At 32.1% G+C, this 22474-nt stretch overlaps 1 protein-coding gene across 1 annotated transcript in view; it reads right to left on the bottom strand.

Moving 5' to 3' along the window:
- Positions 1-22474, bottom strand: part of SNTG1 (syntrophin gamma 1) — a 504168-nt gene that overhangs the window by 99061 nt on the left and 382633 nt on the right. The window contains exons 14-15 of the mRNA XM_044682770.1: positions 15061-15213; positions 8351-8443 (exon numbers count right to left, since the gene is read on the bottom strand). Of these exons, the coding sequence (XP_044538705.1) occupies positions 8351-8443; positions 15061-15213 (246 nt within the window). The remainder of the gene's footprint in view (positions 1-8350; positions 8444-15060; positions 15214-22474) is intronic.

Here is a 22474-nt window from a genome sequence, read left to right on the forward strand (position 1 = left end):
GGAGAGGAGAAATTAAACTAAACAGACAAACACAGCAGGCTTACAGACTGGGACTTAGACTCAAACACAAGCTGAGGGAAATAGACTAGACTGAAATTAACAAACAGGCTTTAGTTAATTTCACAGGAAGGGACTTGTTTTGAAGTAACACCTTCCTTCAAGATGGATGCCCCAGCTTCCTCTAACCCAGAGTATGTTGTCTCTTTCCCTCTTCTTCCCTCTTGATAACTAACAGACAAATTATACTAATTAGGGTTGTTGAAACACAAAAAGGGTTTATTTTGTTTGAAGGATGGTTTGTTAGGAAGGTGGATCAAAGGAAAGCCCTATCAGTTGTTTCAGGAACCTTGGGTGGGGGAAGGGAAGTAAAGATGGAGTCTGGGTAAGGACCTGCCTTAAACTCAGTTTTTACTAGGTACTATTGTTATCTAAAGGGAATAAATGATGACTGACTAACTATAACTAATGCTGCCAATTAGGTAACCCTTCACAAATTTAACTCCTCTCTAATTACTCTCTTTATTAACTTCACAACATATAGGTAAGGGAGGGAAAAGGCAGGGATGGTAATAGGAAAGGAAGATATAAAGGATTTATCTAACTAATAATTTCTTAATTAAATATGTCAAAGCTAGGCTAAATTTCAATATTAAAGTTAGGTAATCAAAGTAGCTCGCTCATTGACCACCTCCCTCTATGGAAGATCCAGTCAACTGCCTCTTCTCCTCAAGATTTCAAAAGCCTAACAGCTTTTGGAACTCAGCCAAAGCTAGAAAAAACTATATGACCCCAATTCTGTATACTACAATAAATATATTTATAGGGAGAAAGAAAACTGTTGCAGGACTTTAGCTAAGCAAAAATTTCTTTATTTGAAACAAAGAAGATTTTTTATGACTATCAAAAAGGGAACTTGATGTGAATTTCTAGCAAAATCCTAGAACATATTATTAAAGAGGTAATTTATGAGGATTTAGAAAAGGAAGAAAGGATTGGTAAGATCCTTCATGTTCAGGAAAAACATGTTATCTCAAATTTTAAAATTTATATTTTGAGCAGAGTAATATAAAAACAGAGTAAATATAAAAATCTACCTTAAAAACATTTGATAGTGACATGCTATATTAATGAAAAAGATAGAGGGATAAAAACAATTCTATAGAGCATGTCAAGCAATTTTGGATTATTTGAGAGACTAAAATCAAAGAATAGCAACTAATATGATAGTACTTGTTTAATGGAAATTTCCTATAATTTTCTGTCATTCCTTTTCTGTTTTATATTTTTAAAAAATTCAGTTAATTGGGAATGGTGCAAGTGGTATGTTTATTGAGTTTTCAGATGTCACAAAGGTGGGAGAAATACTAACACAAAATAAAACAGAGTCAGAATCTAAAAAAAAATGTTTTGGGAGGCCTGCCTTAATCTAATTCAATGTAATTTGACAGGGAAAGAAAAGGAATTATATGAGTTTAAAACTAGCTATACAAGTATAGGATGTGAAAAGCATGGCTAAACAAAAATTCATGGTTTATTTTTTAATAGAGGTTCTAGCAGATCTTAGTAAGTTTAATATAATTCAACAATAGAGTATATAATGCCTCCAAAAGAATAAAAAAAACCAAAAACTAGTACAATATTAACTAATTACTATATTCACAAAGACATAATAATTAGAAAAAAGGTTCCTGATAATTCTACTATACTTTTCCTTGGGCAGACCACACGTAGAATATTATATTAATTTCCGCATTTCAGCTTAGATGTTGTCAAACTGAAGTACAACCAGATGAAGTCTTCAAATAATTAGAAATTATGCCTTATAAGAATTAGTTGTAGAAACTGGAGATGAATTTGGAGAGAGAATATTTTGGGGTAACATGACAGATATCTTCGAGTATTTAGCAAACTGCCAGGTGAAAGAGGAATTTTACTTCTTTTGGTTGATTAGAGATGATAAACTAGGATTAGTGTTTGAAAGGGTAGGCAGTAAAATAAATGCTTTCATATAAAGAAAAAAATCCCAACAATACAACTGTCTAAAAGTGGAATAGATTGTGTCACAAAGTAGAGAGATGTCCATCAATGAAAGTCTTCATTGCAGACTGAATAATCACTTGTCCATTCATTTGTAGGGAAGATCATGCTTATTCATGATCTACCTGTCTTCCCTTCTAATTATGAAATTCTAGATTTATTTCTTCATTTAGAGATTAAAGTTCAAAATAATAGTTGTATTAAGTCCTTTACATTAAAAGTTTAAACTAATAAATTCTACTAGTCTTTAATAACTTTAAGAATTACAATACTGAATTCAAGATAATTTGTAATTTTCAACATAACATTAATTTCAACTCTAGTTTCCTGTAGATAAAATCAACTTTTGGAAGATACAAAGAGTTATTTTCTCTCCTTATTCTAGCACCCCATTCTTTGAATAGTCATGTAAAATTCAAAGACCAAAATTGCCAGGTAAAAGTATTGATATTCATAGAAGTCATTTGTTGTTGTTGCTGTCATCCAATAGTACGTGTCATTGAAGTAAAATGTAATTTCATAGATTATAAAGATCATCATATGGTATGCTTCTATGGAGTACTATATTCATTGTTCAATGACTAATGAACTTCAATTAATCAAAGGTTAAGAATAAAGTATAAATCAAACCATTTCAATTACATCACATAAATAGTGAAGTAAACTGATGTGAATTTTCCCCTCTTATCTCTTCTACTGCCCTTTCAAGATGGTGCTAAAGGGCAGTCAATTGAGAAGAGTGAGTAGATAAAAGCAGGGCAACAGGTAAATGGAATTGGCAATCACCAAGTTGATTAAAAATAAACTTGCCTGGCCAATTGTGAGTTTATTATAACTCTATGTTAACATTATTGAACATAATATGGCTTCAAATAGTCATTCTTGGTGAGTGATTTTTTTTTCAGGCTAGTATATGGAAAATTCAGATGCTTCGATGGCTGTAATTATAGAAAAAATATTCCCTTTGGGGAGAATAGAATACCAATTATATTGCTTCTATGGTAACAACACTTAAGTGTTATGCCTCTTGGGTTCAATGTGTTCTCATCCACTCACTCTATGTCTGGCTTGAAGGGGGAAATAGTTAATAACTGCCTTTGCCTGCAGTTTATGCGAGAGGAAAATCCATTGAATTTGTGTAGGAACAGTAGGAAATATAAATAAGTTGGGGGAAATTGAAGAAAAAGCAAGGCATTAAAAAAATAGGTTGGAGAATTAGGGCTACTCTGACTTTTCAACATTTACATACCCTTTCAAGCATGATTGCATGCAATCTGTACCTTTGAGAATATCTTTATTCCCTTTCCCAGAGGGACGGCTTTGAACGTTATTTTTTTATTTTAATGGAGGAAAAAAATATAAGTGCCAATCTCTGTTCCCTTTCATTTTCTTTGTAATGAAAATGTTTTGAGCACCATGCAGAGTTACAATGCTGTAGATGGAATGCACCCTTGTTCCTGGGCTAGATATTTTTTGAGACCCCTTTCAAAATTTGATTATTTTAGATTAGTTTTGCCTTTATGTATTTATCCTATAAAATGCCATGATCTTCTTGAAGTATGATTAGCTGTTATTAAATAATGATTTATTGAGGCATATCCTACTAAAGTCATGTGGTAACCTGGACATCATCTTATGTTCATAAAAGTTTTGCCAGAAAGCATTCTCCATGGTAGGCTTTACTAAGCAGGAATGTCTTTGAATATTAAGCTAATGATAGCCTGTTCACCTATCATCCAAAGACAGAAAGAGCTCAATTAGGAGATGAAATTGGGTGTAGCAGTAAACATTTGATTTTTGAAGCCTCAAGGACTTGTGTTCAAGTCTTTCCTCTGACACAACTGACAACGTACCACTGGAAAAGTCACTAAAACTCTCATGGCCCTAGGAAACTTTCAAGGAATATGTTACAAAATTATTAACAATAATTATAACAGCTAATATCAATAATATTGAACATTGGAAGAGATTTTCCTTATGGAGTGAGGTTTACTTCCTATACTTTAAACATATGAATTTCAACCAGCAAATATAATTTTTTAACCCCTAGAACCTGCTTACCTCAAAGGAATACAGTGGTGGTGATATATCTCAGTGGGAAGTATGAATGAATTAAGTCACTTAACCTCTCTGGACCTTTGATGCTTTATCTCTAAAATGTAGGATTAGATTACATGACCATATGGTCACTTTCAGCTCTAGCTCTATGATTATATGAAGGAATTTCCTAGTGGACATACCAAATGCTAAAGTACTATATAACCCTGAGATGGCCTTAAATATGAATATTTAACATGTTAGTGTGTAATGACTGATGGTACTGACTTATTATTTCTTTTAGGTCTTGGCCTACCTCCTTGTTAAACTTCTCTGAACTCAAACTTCATTCCTCACTAAATGTTTTTGCCCCCTAAATGGAAATATAACAATTTGTTTAGTATTTCCAGACTAATCAGATTCACTAACTGCTGCCTGGTTCGTTCTGGGAAATTTGCCAGCATACCCATGGTATGAGTAAGTAGATAGTGATATACATTGTTTGAGACATTTGTTTCCTAAATATCCTTATGTAATACAAGTCACAAAAGAGAAAGATCAAGGCATCAATGGCTTTGATCAGCCATGAAGATAAAGGTTTAGGACCTAAAAAATGCATGTGAAGATTTTAAATAGCCTTTTCCAAATTTACTTTGACTGTTATAATAAAGCCTCTGATGTCAGTAAGCATCACAACCTAATATATAATTTAGACATTGACAAATAAAGGATGATGTTATAGGTAAATTAGGGGAACATAGAATAGTCTACCTCAGGGGTCGACAACATATGTCTCTTTCTGCAGGAGCCATAAAATCAATTTTTTTCAGGCGCTGTTACAGGAGCGCGCGCTGTGAGCACTGAACGGCTCTAACGAAATGACATTTTAAAAAATGTGGCGTTTATGGCTCTCATGGCCAAAAAGGTTGCTGACCCCTGGTCTACCTTTATATCTATGGAGAAGTGGAGAATTTATGACCAAACTGTTGACAGAGAACATTACATGTTGTAAAATGAATAATTTTGACAATATTAAATTAAAAAGATGTTTTCTGTTTTTTTTATTTTTACAAAAAAACCCCAATATAACCAATATTAGAAGGTAAACAACAAACTGGGAAAAAATTATAACAAATTTCTTGGACGAAGGTCTTATTTCTCAATTATATAAAGAACAAAGTCAAATTTATGAGAATACAAGTAATGGGGGCAGCTAGGTGGCTCAGTAGCATGAGAACCAGGCCTAGAGATAGGAAGTCTCAGGTTAAAATCTGGCCTTGGACTCTTCCTAACTGTGTGACCCTGGGCAAATCACTTAACCCCCATTGCTTAGCCCTTACCTTTCTTCTGCCTTAGAACTAATACACAGTATTGATTCTTAGATGGAAAGTAAGAGTTTAAAAAGAAGTCAAGTCATTCCCTAATTGACAAATGGTCAAAGTATTTGAATAAGGAATTTTCAGATGAAGAAATCAAAGCTATCAATAATTACATGGAAAAATGTTCTAAATCACTTGATTAGAAAAATGCAAAAAAAATGAGATACCACCTCATGCCTATCAGATTGACCAATATGACACCAAAAGAAAGTGAAAAATGTTGGCAGGGATGTGGCAAAATTGGGATATTAATGCATTACTTGGGGAGTTGTGAACTGATACAACCATTCTGTAGGGCAATTTGGAACTATGTCCAAAGGGCTATGAAACAATGCATTTCCTTCAATCTAATAATACCTTTACTATGTCTGTATCCCAAGGAGATTTTAAAAAAATATGAAAGGACCTACTTGTACAAAAATATTTATACCTTCTCTTTTTGAGGTGGCAAAGAATTAGAAGTTAAAGGGATGTCAATTAATAGGAGAATGGCTGAACAAATTTTGGTATATGATAGTGATGGGATACTATTGTGTTATAAGAAATGAACAGTGGGAGAGATTAGGTTTAGATCAACATCTCACACCCTACACCAAGATAAATTCAGAATGGGTGAATGACTTGAATATAAAGAGGGAAACTATAAATAAGTTAAGTGAACACAGAATAGTATACTTGTCAGATCTCTGGGAAAGGAAAGATTTTAAAACCAAGCAAGAGTTAGAGAAAATTACAAAATGTAAATTTAATGGTTTTGATTATATTAACCTAAAAAGCTTTTGTACAAACAAAAACAATGTAGTCAAAATCAGAAGGGAAACAACAAATTGGGAAAAAATCTTTATAACGAAAAACTCTGACAGGGGTCTAATTACTCAAATATACAAGGAGTTAAAGCAATTGTATAAAAAATCAAGCCATTCCCCAATTGATAAATGGGCAAGAGACATGAATAGGCAATTTTCAGATAAAGAAATAAAAAGTATCAATAATGAGAAAGTGTTCCAAATCTCTAATAATTAGAGAAATGCAAATCAAAACAACTCTGAGGTATCACCTCACACTTAGCAGACTGGCTAAAATGAAAAAAGGGGAGAGTAATGAATGTTGGAGGGAATGTGGCAAAATTGGGACATTAATGCATTGCTGGTGGAGCTGTGAACTAATCCAACCATTCTGGCTAGCAATTTGGAATCATGCTCAAAGGGCTATAAAAGAATGCCTGCCCTTTGATCCAGCCATACCATTGCTGGGTTTGTACCCCAAAGAGATCATAGATAAACAGACTTGTACAAAAATATTTATAGCTGTGCTTTTTGTGGTGGCAACAAACTGGAAAAGGAGGGTATGTCCTTCAATTGGGGAATGGCTGAACAAACTGTGGTATATGCTGGTGATGGAATACTATTGTGCTAAAAGGAATAACAAACTGGAGAAGTTCCAGGCGAACTGGAGAGACCTCCGGGAACTGATGCAGAGCGAAAGGAGCAGAGCCAGAAGAACATTGTACACAGAGACTGACATACTGTGGTAAAATCAAATGTAATGGGCTTCTGTACCAGCAACAATGTAATGACCCAGGACAGCTCTGAGGGATTTATGGTAAAGAACGCTACCTACATTCAGAGGAAGAACTGCAGGAGAGGAAACATATAAGAAAAGCAACTGCTTGAACGCATGGGTTGGGGTGGACATGATTGAGGATGTGGACTCGAAACTACCACAACAATGCAACCACCAACAATTTGGAAATTGGTCTTGATCAAGGACACATGACAAAACCAGTGGAAATGTGCGTCGGCCATGGGTGGGGGGAATAGCGGGGGGTGAAGGGGAAAGTAGGAGCATGAATCATGTAACCATGTTAAAAATGATTATTAACAACAAATTGGGAAAAAAATCTTTATAACGAAAAACTCTGACAGGGGTCTAATTACTCAAACATACAAGGAGTTAAATCAATTTTATAAAATAATATTTCTTTTATTCTTCAGAGTTTAATCTTACATGGGTTAAGGCTTTTGAATTCCTTTTAAGCAAAATGTTTCTGTGCCCACATGTATGTGTGTGTGAGTCTTCAAGAATACCAGAAAACTCAGTTCTAAAACTTACATCTGTATCTTGAGGCCATAATTTAGAGATTAATTATTTTGCTTGAAGGTTTTATCTATTCTTTAATAATGATAACAGTAATAGTAAAAACAACAATGGCTTGATCTCAATCTTGTGGAAGCAGTATACCATTAAACTTCATCAGTAATTAAAGCTTTAGTATGAATCTTTCAGATAATTTCTTGAAAACAAGTTTTGAAAAATAGAAAAATAATACAAAGAATGGTACAAAGTACTACTGAATAGGGGAAAGACACAAAGACTTTGATATTAGGATAGAGATTACACTTGATAGTCTCTAAAATTTCTTCCAAAGCTAATATTCTATAAGTCTCTGAAACACTGATTAGAAAGGTAAAAACACAGAAGGCATCATCATAAATGAAATTACTTTTGCAATACCAAATTTTATATAGTGCAAGAGAAATAGTCTGGAGGCACATTTCAGGAAAGTTGTATAATCATCAAGGTACATTTTTCTTAGAGTAAGGGCATAGCTTACTGAAATGTGAATAAATATAAATATAATAACCATTTATTTTCTACCATAGTAGCATAAGAACTCAGTTTCTGATCAATTTTGGATTTTCTATAAAACATTAAAACATTATTTATGCTATTTTAACCAGGAAACAAACTCCTTAGATTATTCTATAGCCTAGGGATTTGGCAGAGGATAACTGACTATAAAATTGTACAAAAAATGATTTGAGGATATTTTAGTTAAATTCCAAAGCCAAAATATCTGCACCATGATTATCAGAGCCAGGAATGAATTTTTTTACCTTTGTTGCAGCATCAAAGCAGACAAATCCCATACTAAAGTCAATAGTTAGTCCCATTAGATGACTTTCCAGTACACAGGCATAGGTCTTGCACTAGAAATATTAAAAAAAAACATTATATGAAAGAGATATAAAGAGATTGTTCTATCTCATAATATCTAGCTGCTGTAAGAAATGTCACATGTTGGTAGAATCAGACTGAGGACATTTTTAACAAATGTTACTTCTGATGGTTTCATGTTCTAGTTTCTCTTAAATATGAATAACTATTTCACTTAAAGTTTTATTGTATTAGGGAAGAATTTTCTGATCCAATTTCTCTGATTCAACAAAAAGGCAAATAAATATAACATAGTTCATGATTTGGAATCAAATCTATAATTTGAGCCTTCTTTCACACTGTGATGAAGAGATAGCTTTTCATAGGATATTTTAAATATGTTGCTTAAAATGATAGCAGTCTAAGTACAGCAAGGTAGTGACCCTTCCTCAACAAAACCAATTCATTGTCAACAACATTTCAAGTGAACATAGAGGCATTTTAAATCACCTGACACATTGTAGCTGTTTAATCTTTGCGATAATGTTTTCTCTTTATAGTTTTTGAATAAATGTGAAAATATTTGGAAAATTTAATATATTTAGCCAATAACTAAGTTGACATTGCCATCAATTTGAAATGTAAAATATTAAATTTCACAGAAAAATAAATATATATGACTAAAGATAATATTAAGTTAGGTTTTCCTTTACAGTGTTAACTCCCATTCTTTTCTCATCTGAATCTTGGGAAGAAAGTTTCTATTGGTTTAAAGAATTTATATCATAGAAATGAAACCACCTTGACTGAAATGACTTTCAGTCCAGTTAAATCACTCATCATTTCCCTTCTCAAATTGTCAAAATCAAATTAAGTAATAAAAAAAATTGTTGCAATATGTGTATTGACTGCACCTGAATCTTAAAGAAAATTTACTTAACTCCTATAATGACTGTAGTCTCTTTCTTTCTGCTCCTTTTTGGTTCTATCTGCATCACATCTAATTCATTCTCTAGAATTTCTAGTTTAAAAACATAAGGCCTTTTAAATTAATCAGATAAGAAGAGAGAATATATACTCCATGCATACAGCATATTTTATCATTGTATTTGAAGCCTAGCTACTTTATTTATGTTTAAATATTATCTATAATGGTTTTGATAATGATAAATACATATTCATACTAAATGTAGCAAAATGAAAAAAACCCAGCAAATCTGCTGTTGTTCATGCTTCAGTTTTGTATTACCAATCACGATCTCATAAAAAGTAAACATATTTGATTTTGTAAGTGCTCCTGTTTTATATGAATAAAACTCAGTTTTACTTAACCAGTTCAATATATAAAGACCACACTAAAACTTTTGTAACTCAAACGACCCTTGCTTCCTAAAAAGAAATATCCTTATTACTGAATTTATAAATAACTTTCTTTTGTATTAACTCATTTACAAAAGGTAAAATATGAACAAAAAGTAACCAATTTGTTAAAGACCAGCAATTCTAGACTAAAAAAATAGCAATGGGGCAGCTAAGAGATAGAAACAGAGAATTAAGCTGCTATTTGATTAAATTTGGGCATTCCTAAGTGTTGAAGTTCTCTTATCATGTAGATGAACATCTTGACTACAATTTATAGGCTGAGAGATTTGCCCAGAAGAGGCCTGAGAGGTTACATCACTGGCTCTGACTCACAAAAGTATATATCAGAGGCAAGGTTTGAACCCATTTCCTCCTTGCTTTGAGGCTGGTTCTCTATTCATCATTTTATACTGTCTATCGTGGCTCAGTGAAAATAGTGCTAAATCTGGAGTCTGATGACTCAAGGACAAATCCCAGCTCTATCAGTTACTGCTTGTAGAACTGTAGGGAAGTCTCCTACAGTTCCTCATATGTAAAAGGAGAACCTAAGACCACATGAATCTGACTATGATGAAAATTAATTTCTGGAAATGCTGATTAAGAAATTTACAAATTTAATGACAGAATTGAAAGTCCACGAGAGCAAAGCCTACTTTTTTTTCTTAATTTCCCCTGCACCTATCTTAATGGTTGGTTCATAGAAAGCACTTAAATACTTGTTCATAGATATATGCACTAACCTCTATAAATTTTGAAGAACTTTGGTATCAGTTGTGAAACATGGGAGACAGTGGCACAGGACCATCCAACATGATGTGCCCACAACAGAAAAGGTCCTGTGCTCTATGAGCAAAACAGAATTGCAGTAGCTCAAAAGAAATGTGAGATGTGAAAATTTAAAGACATTGTTCATATGGGCATTTTGTGTACAACTTGTGGTAGAGCCTTCTGACATCATATTAGTCTGATTAGCCATAGTCAGGCAGACTGAACTTTGACCTCCAATACAGTGATGCTAATTTTGGTCTTCTACAGGTACAAAGGATAACAACTAAACAACTTCTACAGAATCCTGGGTTTAGTTTTGATTTTTTTTAAATTCATAGACTCATGATTTCATTGATTTCTTTGTGAGGAAGTGTCTCTCTATCAGTACTTCCTCTGAAACATATAGACTATTAAAAACTTGTCTGTGGGGAGTAAAATGTAAATAATAAATAGTCACTATGAGTCAAAGGTAAAACTTGAATAGAAGCTTTTCTGATTCACAAGCCGACTTTCTATGTATTACATCCTACCATGTTTTACTTCAAATGTGAACACTAAGTAACTACCAGTATTACCACTCTATTACTGCTTCTCAAGGATATAATTTTCCCCATCCTAGTCTTTAATCAAATTATATTCAAAGTGATTTTAATAAGTAGATAATATTTCATTGTTAGATAATTATCATATATAAAAATAATATGACTTATTTGGCAATCCACCAAATATAGGCACAAAGACAAAGAGCATACCAAGTAATTGCAAAATAGCACTCAGTAAATAGGATATTGATTTTTAAAGAGAAATCATGTTTTTATTGTTGTTTAAATCCTGTTTTGAAAGACCTATTGCGTCTATTTGGATAATGCTAACAAACATCCCCCAAATCCAATCTTGTTACTAATATTATTTTTAAACATTTTTCAGAAATACTTCCAAACTTAAGCATCCATATTATTCCAAAAGAAGAAATTTCATCTGCAACTAGATTAAAATTGCTATTCTGAGTGTAAGGAAAAGAATTATTAGTCTATTTCACATAGAATTATTTTAGCTTTATCTTTTTTGGAGGGAAAAGCACTCTGTTTTTGATAAGTATATATACCAAGTTTCTATAGAGCTCAATTTACTTTTACTTTAGTAGCTATTACCTGATTCCACCAATGTCCAGTGTCTCCCTTTAAATATTTACACTATGTATTCTTTGAATATGTTTATATGAATATATTTCCTATCTTATAGTATTTAATTTTTTGAGGTCAAAGACTTCCAGTTTGCCTTCTTATACCTGCTAGTTTCACCCTTTTTTTTGTCTTCCATCTGCTCTGTTTTTAGTTCTATATGTTCACACACACACACACACACACACACACACACACCACATATCTACTCATTAGAATATAGTAAGCAAATTAATGGCAGGGACTATATTTGTTTTTTTTTTTTTAAATCCTTAACTTCTGTGTATTGGCTCCTAGGTGGAAGAGTGGTAAGGGTGGGCAATGGGGGTCAAGTGACTTGCCCAGGGTCACATAGCTGGGAACTATCTGAGGCTGGGATTTGAACCTAGGACCTCCCATCTCTAGGTCTTACTCTCAATCCACTGAGCTACCTAGCTGCCCCCACTATATTTGTTTTTTAACTATGTCCCTTGTGTTTACCTAGTACATAGTTTGTATTTAATAAATGCTTATTTTTGGAATTTTTTATAATCATCATCTAGCAGAGTATCTGGCATATGATAGGCACTTAACACATGCTTATTGACTGGTTAATAATAGCTGGTATTATGGGGTTTACTTGGCATATATAATAATAGATAATTATTGAAAAAAGTTAAATGGTTTCTCTTTGTGAGAAGGGTGATTTCAGAAAAAATAAAGAATCGAAGGAGGATAATCAATCTATCTTGTAATATAAAGCAAAATTCAAAATAATTATCTGTTCAACAAGCATAGTTCTTTAATTCTTGACTTTCCAATGGAAATTACTTTTTCCATGACATTTTATTTTCTCACAAATTTAGTGTTGCTGAGTCTCTTATGGATATGAAAGAACTAAAAAGGATAGTTGTCAGTAGGTAAACATTTATATTCTTGTTACTTTAAATGACTTCTTATGTAAACATATGATAAAATGAATTATTTTTGATTACATTTTTCTGACACAAAAATTGGAACAAACTCTAAGTAAAAAAATATTAAATATTTCATTGATCATTTCTAGTGTGCTCCCAGTACATTGCACCTCATATTGGTTTTATGAATAATTCACCACCATAGGTAACTTGTGAAACAGTCAAAAGCTTTACACTACTCAAACCTCATGCTTAGAGAATATGCAGCACAGCTACAAGGAACTGTTTTAATTTATGGAAACATAATGTAAGATTAATGATCTCCTTTCTAAAAATTGGAAGAATTGGATAGACCCTCAAATATTAGTTTCCATTGGAGCAAATATTTAAAAATGACTCTATAGTCCTTATATAGCCAAAGTTGTTCCTTCATGAAGGTAAATAAAAAAGGAGATTAAAGAAACAAAGTAGAAGTAAATATATTCCTCTATTGACTTCTCTTCATTTAAATATTATTACTGTTTTTTTTTCAAAGTAGTCTTGAGATTTCTTTCTAGATTATAGGAATAAAATATTATTTTAAGAGACTCTTCTACCTCTCCCAGTCAGCATTAATTTTTAAAGTTGTATTTATTTTACAAAGTAGCAGTAGAATATGTTTAGTCTGTATTAAATTCTGAATAGTGCATAACAAAGTATTATCACTAAAGTATTCTTTATTTCCTGGCATGGTTTCTTACAGGATCATGAAGATATGTATAGAGTTAATATAAATAGCCTAAGTAGCAATTAAACCAATGTCTTTTTCTATGTTTCTTAACCCTATTATACCACACTTGTTATACAATACTTTTTAACAAAGGGATTTTAGAGAAATTTGAATAAATTCTACACTTAATCAGGAAATACCAATGACATCTGTTGTAGGAGTTTGTGGCTTAAAGAAAGACATTGCTAAAGATTTTTGAAAATTACTTCTTTGTGGTAAAAAAAAAAAAGAAAAAATCATGGTAGGAGAATTCAATTGCATCAGAAAAGCATTCTAAAACATATATGTTTGTTTGTGAATATGTACGGGGGCAACATTTCCATTGGCTTTTACATATTTCATTGCAGAATGCTTAACTTGTTACTATGGCTGTATTTTCATAAAAGGGAATGCCTGAGTAAAAAACACAAGTATAAAATTCTTATTTTTATCCCCATTAAAACTGCATCTCTTCAATACTAACCTCTCATCTCTAAATATGCAGGAAAATACCTGAATATATATTTGAAGTAAATATTTACAAATTGGCATGCGGAGAATTATTAATGTCTCTTTATCTCAGTATCAGTTATCATAAAATGATAGTTGTGGGGACAGCTAGGTGGCTCAGTGGATTGAGAATGAGGCTCAGAGAAGGTAGGTCCTGGGTTCAAATATGGCCTCAGACACTTCCTTGCGGTGTGACCCTGGGCAAGTCACTTGACCCCCATTGCCTAGCCCTTACCACTCTTCTGCATTGGAACCAATACAGAGTATTGTTTCTATGATGGAAAGTAAGGGTTTTAAAATTATTTTTAAAGTTAAAATTAAAAAAATAAAATGGTGATGGTCCAGGAAAAACAAAAAACAAAAAGCAAAAACATTTTACTAGAAAATATATTACTTTCAGAAAGATACCATTGTATGGTGCCATATTGGTGAAGCCATGGCAAGGGTTCCAGGGTGGCAGGGTGAGGGGCTGCTCTGTTTCCCCTCTCCACAGATGTGAAGGACATTTTTTGCATGCCCCACCCCTCTATCTAGCTGTCCAATGCAAGCTCTTTCTCCTTCCACTATCTGAGGTAATATGGGGGGTGGGAACTCACAGGCAGCTTGAAGTTGCACTTTGGCATGTGATCTTGATTCATCAATGCTGGTATAGGGGATAGATTACAGGATTAAGAATGAGGAAGATGTTATTTCAACTTGCCTCTAATGCATATTAGTTGAATGGCCTTGGTTCCCTAGGTACCTTTCTAAGACTGAATTTCAAAGTAGGTTATGATCTGAATTCATACAAACAAATATACACATATTCATACATATACTTACATATTATATGTACATATTTACATATGTGCAAAGGTGTGCGTGTATGTAAATATTATATATACACATATGCATTTATGTTTGTATGTGTGTTTAATCTAGCTAGCTAGATATACCCCCCTTCCTGGGAATTACCTAATACAACGTTAAAAACATTGCACAATTATTCTTTATTCTTTATAGTTTTGTCTTCCTCAATTTATGTTCATTTTAATGTCATTTGTTCTTCAAAAGTCAAATATTAAATCTTATGAACTCTATTCTCTAGGATATGATATGCAGGAAAATACAATAAATTTTCTGGAGGAAAATTAAATTATTAAATTAACTTTACTTCTCTTACAAGAAAATGTATTCCCTAAAATAGATAGTTAATAGAATCTCACCTGTATCCTTTCAACTTCTAAAAAAGTTGCTGTTTGAAAGGCTTTCTCCCATTGGGCTAGGTCACACTCTAACTCCACTGAAAAGTAGAGGTCCTCTCCAGTTTCTGATTGGACTCCAAAGCAGTGTTTCCGACGGTCCAGTAGATCACTGTCCTGATGAAAACCTGAAGTTATATAATCTGGCATACATCAATTCATATTTCTTATATGACCATGCCTTAAATCTAGTTCTAGTAATTCACTAAAAGTAGGCACATGCAGAGAGAAATATTTAATCATATCATGAAAAAGGGCTTTTAAAATATGAAAGACAGTCAAAAATGTTATTCCTTGCTCTTAAATGTGTTAATCATGTGACCCGATTTTTTATATAAGAAAAAGTAAGGATAGAATTGGGATGGCATTTTTACTATAACTAACTCATGGATTATTTGAACTATCAAATTAGATTTCGTATGCCAAAAAATGTTTTCTGTTGTTGTTTGCTTCTCTTTGTTTTTATTATATCCCTTGCCAAATCATTTATTGTCTAGCGCAAATTCTTTAGGACTATAATTTATGTGAGTAAAAGGAGTTGCCTCATTAAGGAGTTCTCCATACAAATGAAATCTTTAGATTTAGTTTATATTCCTATAAAATTTTATATACACATATATGAAAATATATCTAAGAGGCTGTGTGGAATTACAGATAGAAAGCTGGCATTAGAAGTTATTAAGGCCTGGCTTCAGTTCTTTTCTCTAGTAAATATTAACTATGTGATGTTGGACAAGTTCCTAATGAGGACCTTACTCAAATTACTGAAATTATAAATTATAGAGGAGGCCAGGGATTCAGAGAAAGTTCCCTTTTGGGAAGTTTCTTAACCACTAAAATCATATATCTGAGGGAAATAAAATAGAATATTATCATTATTATTGCTACTTTTATTGCTATTATTAATTGAAATAATAACAAATATTTCCTGGTAAATAAAATCTTCAATCATCCCTGAGATAAAATAGAAATTCTTCTACATCATAAAATAAAAGAAAAAACTTTTGTATTTATAAAATACTTTTTTAAGCATTATTCTCTAATAATGTATAACATCTTTGAAGGTAAATATTGTATTTAGGTTCTAGGTATATCTTCTTAGAAGTCATAGAATGGTATTTGCATATAGGCACTCAAAATACACAGTAAAATGTTTTCACTACAATGTAAAGAAGGATTCTTTGTATCTTTAGCACTGATCACAGTGACTGGTACACAGTAGGCATGAAATAAATGCTTATCAATTGATTCCTTATGTTCACACTATTGAAATGGAGACTTCATTCATTTTTACACAGATGAATCCCTAACTACCTTGATTCTAGTTATATTCTAATGTGTATTATAGTTTTTGAACACTTGTCCAATTATATGCATGCTACTTGAGAGTTGGCATTGTAACATTTTTCATCTTGCATTTTCTAGGACGCTGCTGAGCAAAGCATATTGGGCACTTAAATGTTTAATGAATTTGATTTTCTCACAAAAAAGTTCTTAATTAAGGTTTAGTTTTAGATAACCAAGCCTGGAGGTAACTAAGATTTGATCAAAGAATTAAGCAAAACTTCTCACTCTCTCCTCATGGGCAAGATAGAAAGATAAAAGTTCTCTGACATTCTTGCTAGGTGGATTTAGAACTGATTCAAGGAGTAGACACCAGTGTTTCTATATAAACTTGCAGAGAGATAGATCTCTTATGGGGTGTTGTTGACATCTTCCCTTGTACATGGTATAGAGAGAATATTGGTTGTTTTAACAAAACAGACTTCCAATTTATATTAGATCACTATTTTTGATGAAATGTTTTGTTATTTGTATCATTTTGTAACTTGTTTATCAATATTAAGATAAGCACATGTGTAGTATAAATTGGTAAATAGTGTGTATATTTTAATTGATAGATAGCTAGTTGGAACAACAAATTGAGGTTTGGGCCTAGAGTCAGAAAGACTCATCTTTATGAATTCAAATCCAGCCAAAGACACTTACTGGCTATGTAACACTGGACAAGTCATGTAACCCTATTTGCCTCATCTCTAAAATGATTTGGAGAAGTGAATGACAAACTATTCCAGTACCTCTGCCAAGAAAACCCCAAGTGAGGTCACAAAGAGTGAGGCATAACTGAAAAACAACTGAAGAATAATGAAATTTTTAAAATTAAAATTTAGTAAACACATTATATTCCCTGATAAGGGAGAATATCCATGAGAAATTTGGAAAATAACTTTATTAAATATCTAAAAATTGCTAAAATGAATTAATTGGTCACTACCAATAATCAGAACTTGGATTTAAAAAGCTAAATCCCCCTTTTTACAGCTTAGACTCATAAGAAATTGACTAATGTTCCTTGCCCTCAGCCTTTCTCTGAACTAGATTTGGCTGCTATGTTCCCCTGCACTTGCAGTTCATGTGATATGATAGACACTTGGGTCTCCCAGGCTGTCACCTCAGAGGGAGACATGTAGACTCTGCCTTGGCGTAAAGGGAACTTTGTCCCTGCGTACTTGTATGTGATGCACTTGCTGGGAAGTCAAAAGGAAATCAGGTATTGTGAAATAGATTATATAAACTAATGTTTGCACACATTTGATTGATAAAGTTCTAGCATTGATTAGTGTTAGTCTAATTAGTTATTCTGTTATAGTAGTTAGAGCAAGATAAAATTAGTTTAATAGGCATGTGTGTGTGTGTGTGTGTGTGTGTGTGTGTGTGTGTGTGTGTGTGTGTGTGCGTGTACCCTGTGTTACAACTGGGCTGATGGAAAATCTCATGAATGATTTAGAATGCTCATGAATGAATATTGATAGAAGATACTAGAGTTGTTTCTCTCTTAGAAGAGACCTGGAACAGGAAAAGACATAATAATCATCCTTTAACATTTAGAAAAATGTGGCTTAATCTGTTTAGCTCCAGGGGACAGAATGAGAAACAAATGTAGGGACAAACATAAATTGGATATGATGAAAATTTATTCAACAATTAGTGCTTTCCAAGAATGGTATGGACTGCCTAAAAGAGGAGTCACTAGACTTTTTAGGACAACATCTTGATTACTAGTTTTCAGGTATGTTGTAAAGCAGTGGTTCCCAAACTTTTTTGGCCTACCTCCCCCTTTTCCAGAAAAAAAGTATTACTTAGCACTCCTGGAAATTATTTTTTTTTAATTTTAATAGCAATTAATAGCAAAGATAAATGCCCCTGTGGCCATCACCACTCCCTGGATCACTGCAGCACCCAACAAGGGGTGGTGGCGCCCACTTTGGGAATCACTCTTGTAAAGGATATTTGTAAAAATGTATGCATTGGATGAGATGGCCTCCAAATCACAATACCTCATAACTCTGAGATTGTTTGGTTCTGTAACGTGAAACACTATCACCATACATAAGTCATCTGGTAGGACTTCTAGAGGTGGCAACCTTGTTTTCTTTCTCCTGTTGTTTATCTCCATTTTGTCTTACATATAACTTCTTATACATTATAGTTTGCATGTAATATCTTTCCCATTAAACAATGAATTCCTCATGAGTAGAGACTGTATAGATTACATTTTTTTCATATCCCCAGTTCATAATGTACAGCCTGGCATAGTGTAGTCACTTAATAAATGTTTGTTGACTGAATGGCCAACATTGCTATGAAAGGTACACGAAGACTGCATATTGTTAGGAATAGGAAGTGGGCAAAAAGGTACATGCATGATCAAGGGGAAATCCTTTAGCTGCTGCCAAATAATGCAACTGGAAGGGTTACAAAATAGTGGGTAGTAAGTTCTAAAAGGCAACCATTAGCCACAGTTAATGTTTGCAATACTTCGAGATGGTTTTTTAGTTTTTTAAAAAGTTTTTGGGAAAGATGCCAACTACAAGTTTTAGGGACAAAGACAAATAGATTAACTAATATTTTTCACTTATATGGAATAAAGTTTTGTATTTTAAATGTAATAAAAATAGGATCTTTAGAACAACTACTCTCTAACATTATTTAGCTAAAGTATATTCAAATGTGTAATTGACCTGACAGATTGAAAAACCAATTAGTATTTCTTTAACTCCCACTGCCAGGTCTGGCATATTTCTTTAATATTAATAAATAACCTCATATTTTCTTTGACAACTATCTTGGTAACCATTTTTGCCATCGTGGATGTTTTATGGATATTATAGCTATTCAGATTTGCCAAGGATTCTCTAATGATGATACTAACAACAACAACAACAACACCTGGAAACATTCAAATAAAGGAAAGGGCAGGTTTTAATTGACATATAGTATATATTTTCCAGATCTTTCTATTCTGTCAGTGTTATTTTTTGTTTTAATGTCATTATTATCCAGAACATTCTTATTACTAAATTAATCACAATTTAGCCAGAAAATATTACTTTTTTATTTGTAGCAAAAATTGGCCATTGGAATAATTCTTTAAAAATATTTTTAATTTTAGGATTTATTTACCTCTTTTCCCCTCTATAGTTGTTTTTCTAAAAATCTATCCATCTTTTCCCTATTTCAAATTAAATGGCAGAATAAAAATTGAGGAAAGAAGTAAGAGTAATGCCTCATAATCATGAAAAAAGAATCAACAGTCTGATAAAGGAATCAGAACAAAAAAATGGAAAAAGATATACAAAAGGTCACCTAAGAAAATAACTCCTTTAAAAATATAATTAGCCAAATGGAAAAGGAAATACAAAAAAAATCATTGAAGAAAATGACATTTAAAAATAGAACTAGGCAAATGTAAAAGGAGGCAAAGAAGTTCAGTTTAGTGAAGAAGCTAATTACTTAAAAATTTCAAAATAAAATAAGATTGCACATTTTTGATTAATTTGATTTAAAAAATGAAAGAAAATTAAATGGCAATATCAAAATTTAAAAAGGTAAATAAAATCACCACCAATGAAGAGGAAAGTAATAATGAGAAATTATTTCCCTAATTGTATGACAAAATTCTGGGAATCTAAGTAAAATAGATGAATATTTTAAAAATATAAATTTCCTACATTAACAGAAGAGAAAATATGATACTTAAATGGCTTTATCTTAAAAAAAACCTCAAACAAAATAATTGAAATAATTACTAATTTTAGCGAAGTCTTGAGATTTAAAATAAAGTGAAATAAATCATCAGCACTTCTATAGTTTAACAACAAAGTCTAGTAGCAAGAGTTAGAAAGTTTTAAATTAATTGAAGACATTTAAAATGCCTATAGATAAAACAAATAAATGAGGGTTTGCCTGCTAAGACAAATAGAAACTGTATGAACAAAATTTCAAAATACTTTTCAAATAAAGTCAGGTCTGAGCAATTGGAAAATAATTAGTTACTCATGGTTTAGCCGAGCCAATATAAGCAAAATGACAATCCTACTTAGATTAATTTACTTATTCAGTGCATACCAAATTACCAAGAAACATTTTATAGAGCTAGAAAAAAATAAAATTCAAGAACAAAAAGTCAAGAACAGCATGGGAATTAATGAAAAAAAATGTGAAAGATGCTGTTCTTGCTATCAGATATCTGACTACATCTAACTATATATATATATATATATATATACATACATACATATATATACATACATATATATACATATATACATATACATATACATATACATATACATATATATATATATGAAACAAACATCAAAACAATTTGGTACTTGCTAAAAAATAGAGTGGTATATAAGAGGAACAGATTAAGCATAGAATACACAGTAGTAAATGACCATAATAGACTAGTGTTTGATAAACCCCAAATCCAAGCTTTGGTGACAAAAATTGATTATTGGACAAAATAATCTGAGAAAATTAGGAAACAACATGGCAGAATCTAGATATAGATCAACATTTTACAATACATACCAAGATAAGGTCAAAATGGGTACATACTTTAGATATAAAAGGTGATATCAGAAGATATTATCAGGGTATGGAAAAGTTTACCTGTCAGATATGTGTATAAAGGATGAATTTATGACCCAAAAGAGATAGCATTAAGAGATATAAAATGGATAATTTTTGATTACATTCAGTAAAAAAGTTTTTTTTAAATTAAAAAAAATCGATCCAAAAAAAGATTAGAAGGGAAAAAACCTGGATAAAAGCCTCTTTTATCTAATATACAGAGAGCTGAGTCTAATTTATGTGAATAGAAGTCATTCCCCAATTGACAGATTGTTAAAGGAGGTGAGCAGGCAATTTTCAGAAAAAAATTCAAAGCTATTTGAAGTTTTATGAGAAAAGTTTCTAAATCTTTATTGAATAAAGCAGTGCAAATTAAAATAACTTTGAGGTAGCACCTCACAGCTATCAAAATGACTATGTTGGAAAACCAAAATGATAAATGTTGGAGGGGATGTAGCAAAATTGCAACAATGATTTACTAGTTGCAAATTGATCCCACCATTGTAGAAAGCACTTTGTAACTATGCCCAGTGGGATATAAAACTTTATGTACACTTTGATCCAGCAATACCACTACAAGGTCTATATCCCAAAGAGATTTTTTAAAAAAGAGGTAAGGACCTGTGTGTACCAAAATATTTATAGCAGCTCTTTTTGTTATGGCAAAAAATAGAAAAGCAAGGGCTTGTCTATAAGTTGAGGAATAGCTGAACAACATGTGGCATGTAATTATAATAGAGTACTATTAAGCTATAAGAAATGAAAACCAGGATGACTTCAGAAAAATAACCTGGAAAGATTTTACTCAAAGTGAAATGAGTAGGACCAGGAGAACATTGTACACAATAATGGAAATATTGCATGACAGTCAGCTGGTAATGATTTAGCAATGATCCAAGATAAATTCAGAAAGAATTAGGATGAAAAAATGCTATATACCTCCAAAGAAAAAATGAATACAGATCAAAGCAAAATATCATTTACTGATTTCTTTATTTTTTTAATGTTTCACCTTCTACATGACCAATGTGTAAACATATCTCATATGATATCATATGAATAACTAAAATTAAATTTCTTCCCTTCACAGGAAGGGAGAGAAGTGAGAAAATGTAGAAGTCAAAATATTTTACATGTAATTTGGAAAAAAATATTTTAAGTTTGTAAAAAGGAAAACAAAAGAAAACAAAACAAAAAGAGTCTGGGATTTTGTTAGCTATGAAGGAAACTTTTTTGAATAATGCATTCTCCAACCCATCTATTACTTAGAAAAGATGTTTCTCAAGCTATCTCAAAGTTAAATGGCTTGCTCTAGTTATAAAAGTAATAATATGGCAAAATTTTTATCCTGGTCTCTACAGCTTCAACTTCAGCAATGCATCTTATAGTCACATTGTGTCCTGCAATAAGCAATTATAGCCTACAAATCTTGAAGAACAGTGTAAGTAAAATAAACATA

The sequence above is a fragment of the Gracilinanus agilis genome, chromosome 1 (genome assembly GCF_016433145.1).
Source record: "Gracilinanus agilis isolate LMUSP501 chromosome 1, AgileGrace, whole genome shotgun sequence".
NCBI lineage: Eukaryota > Metazoa > Chordata > Mammalia > Didelphimorphia > Didelphidae > Gracilinanus > Gracilinanus agilis.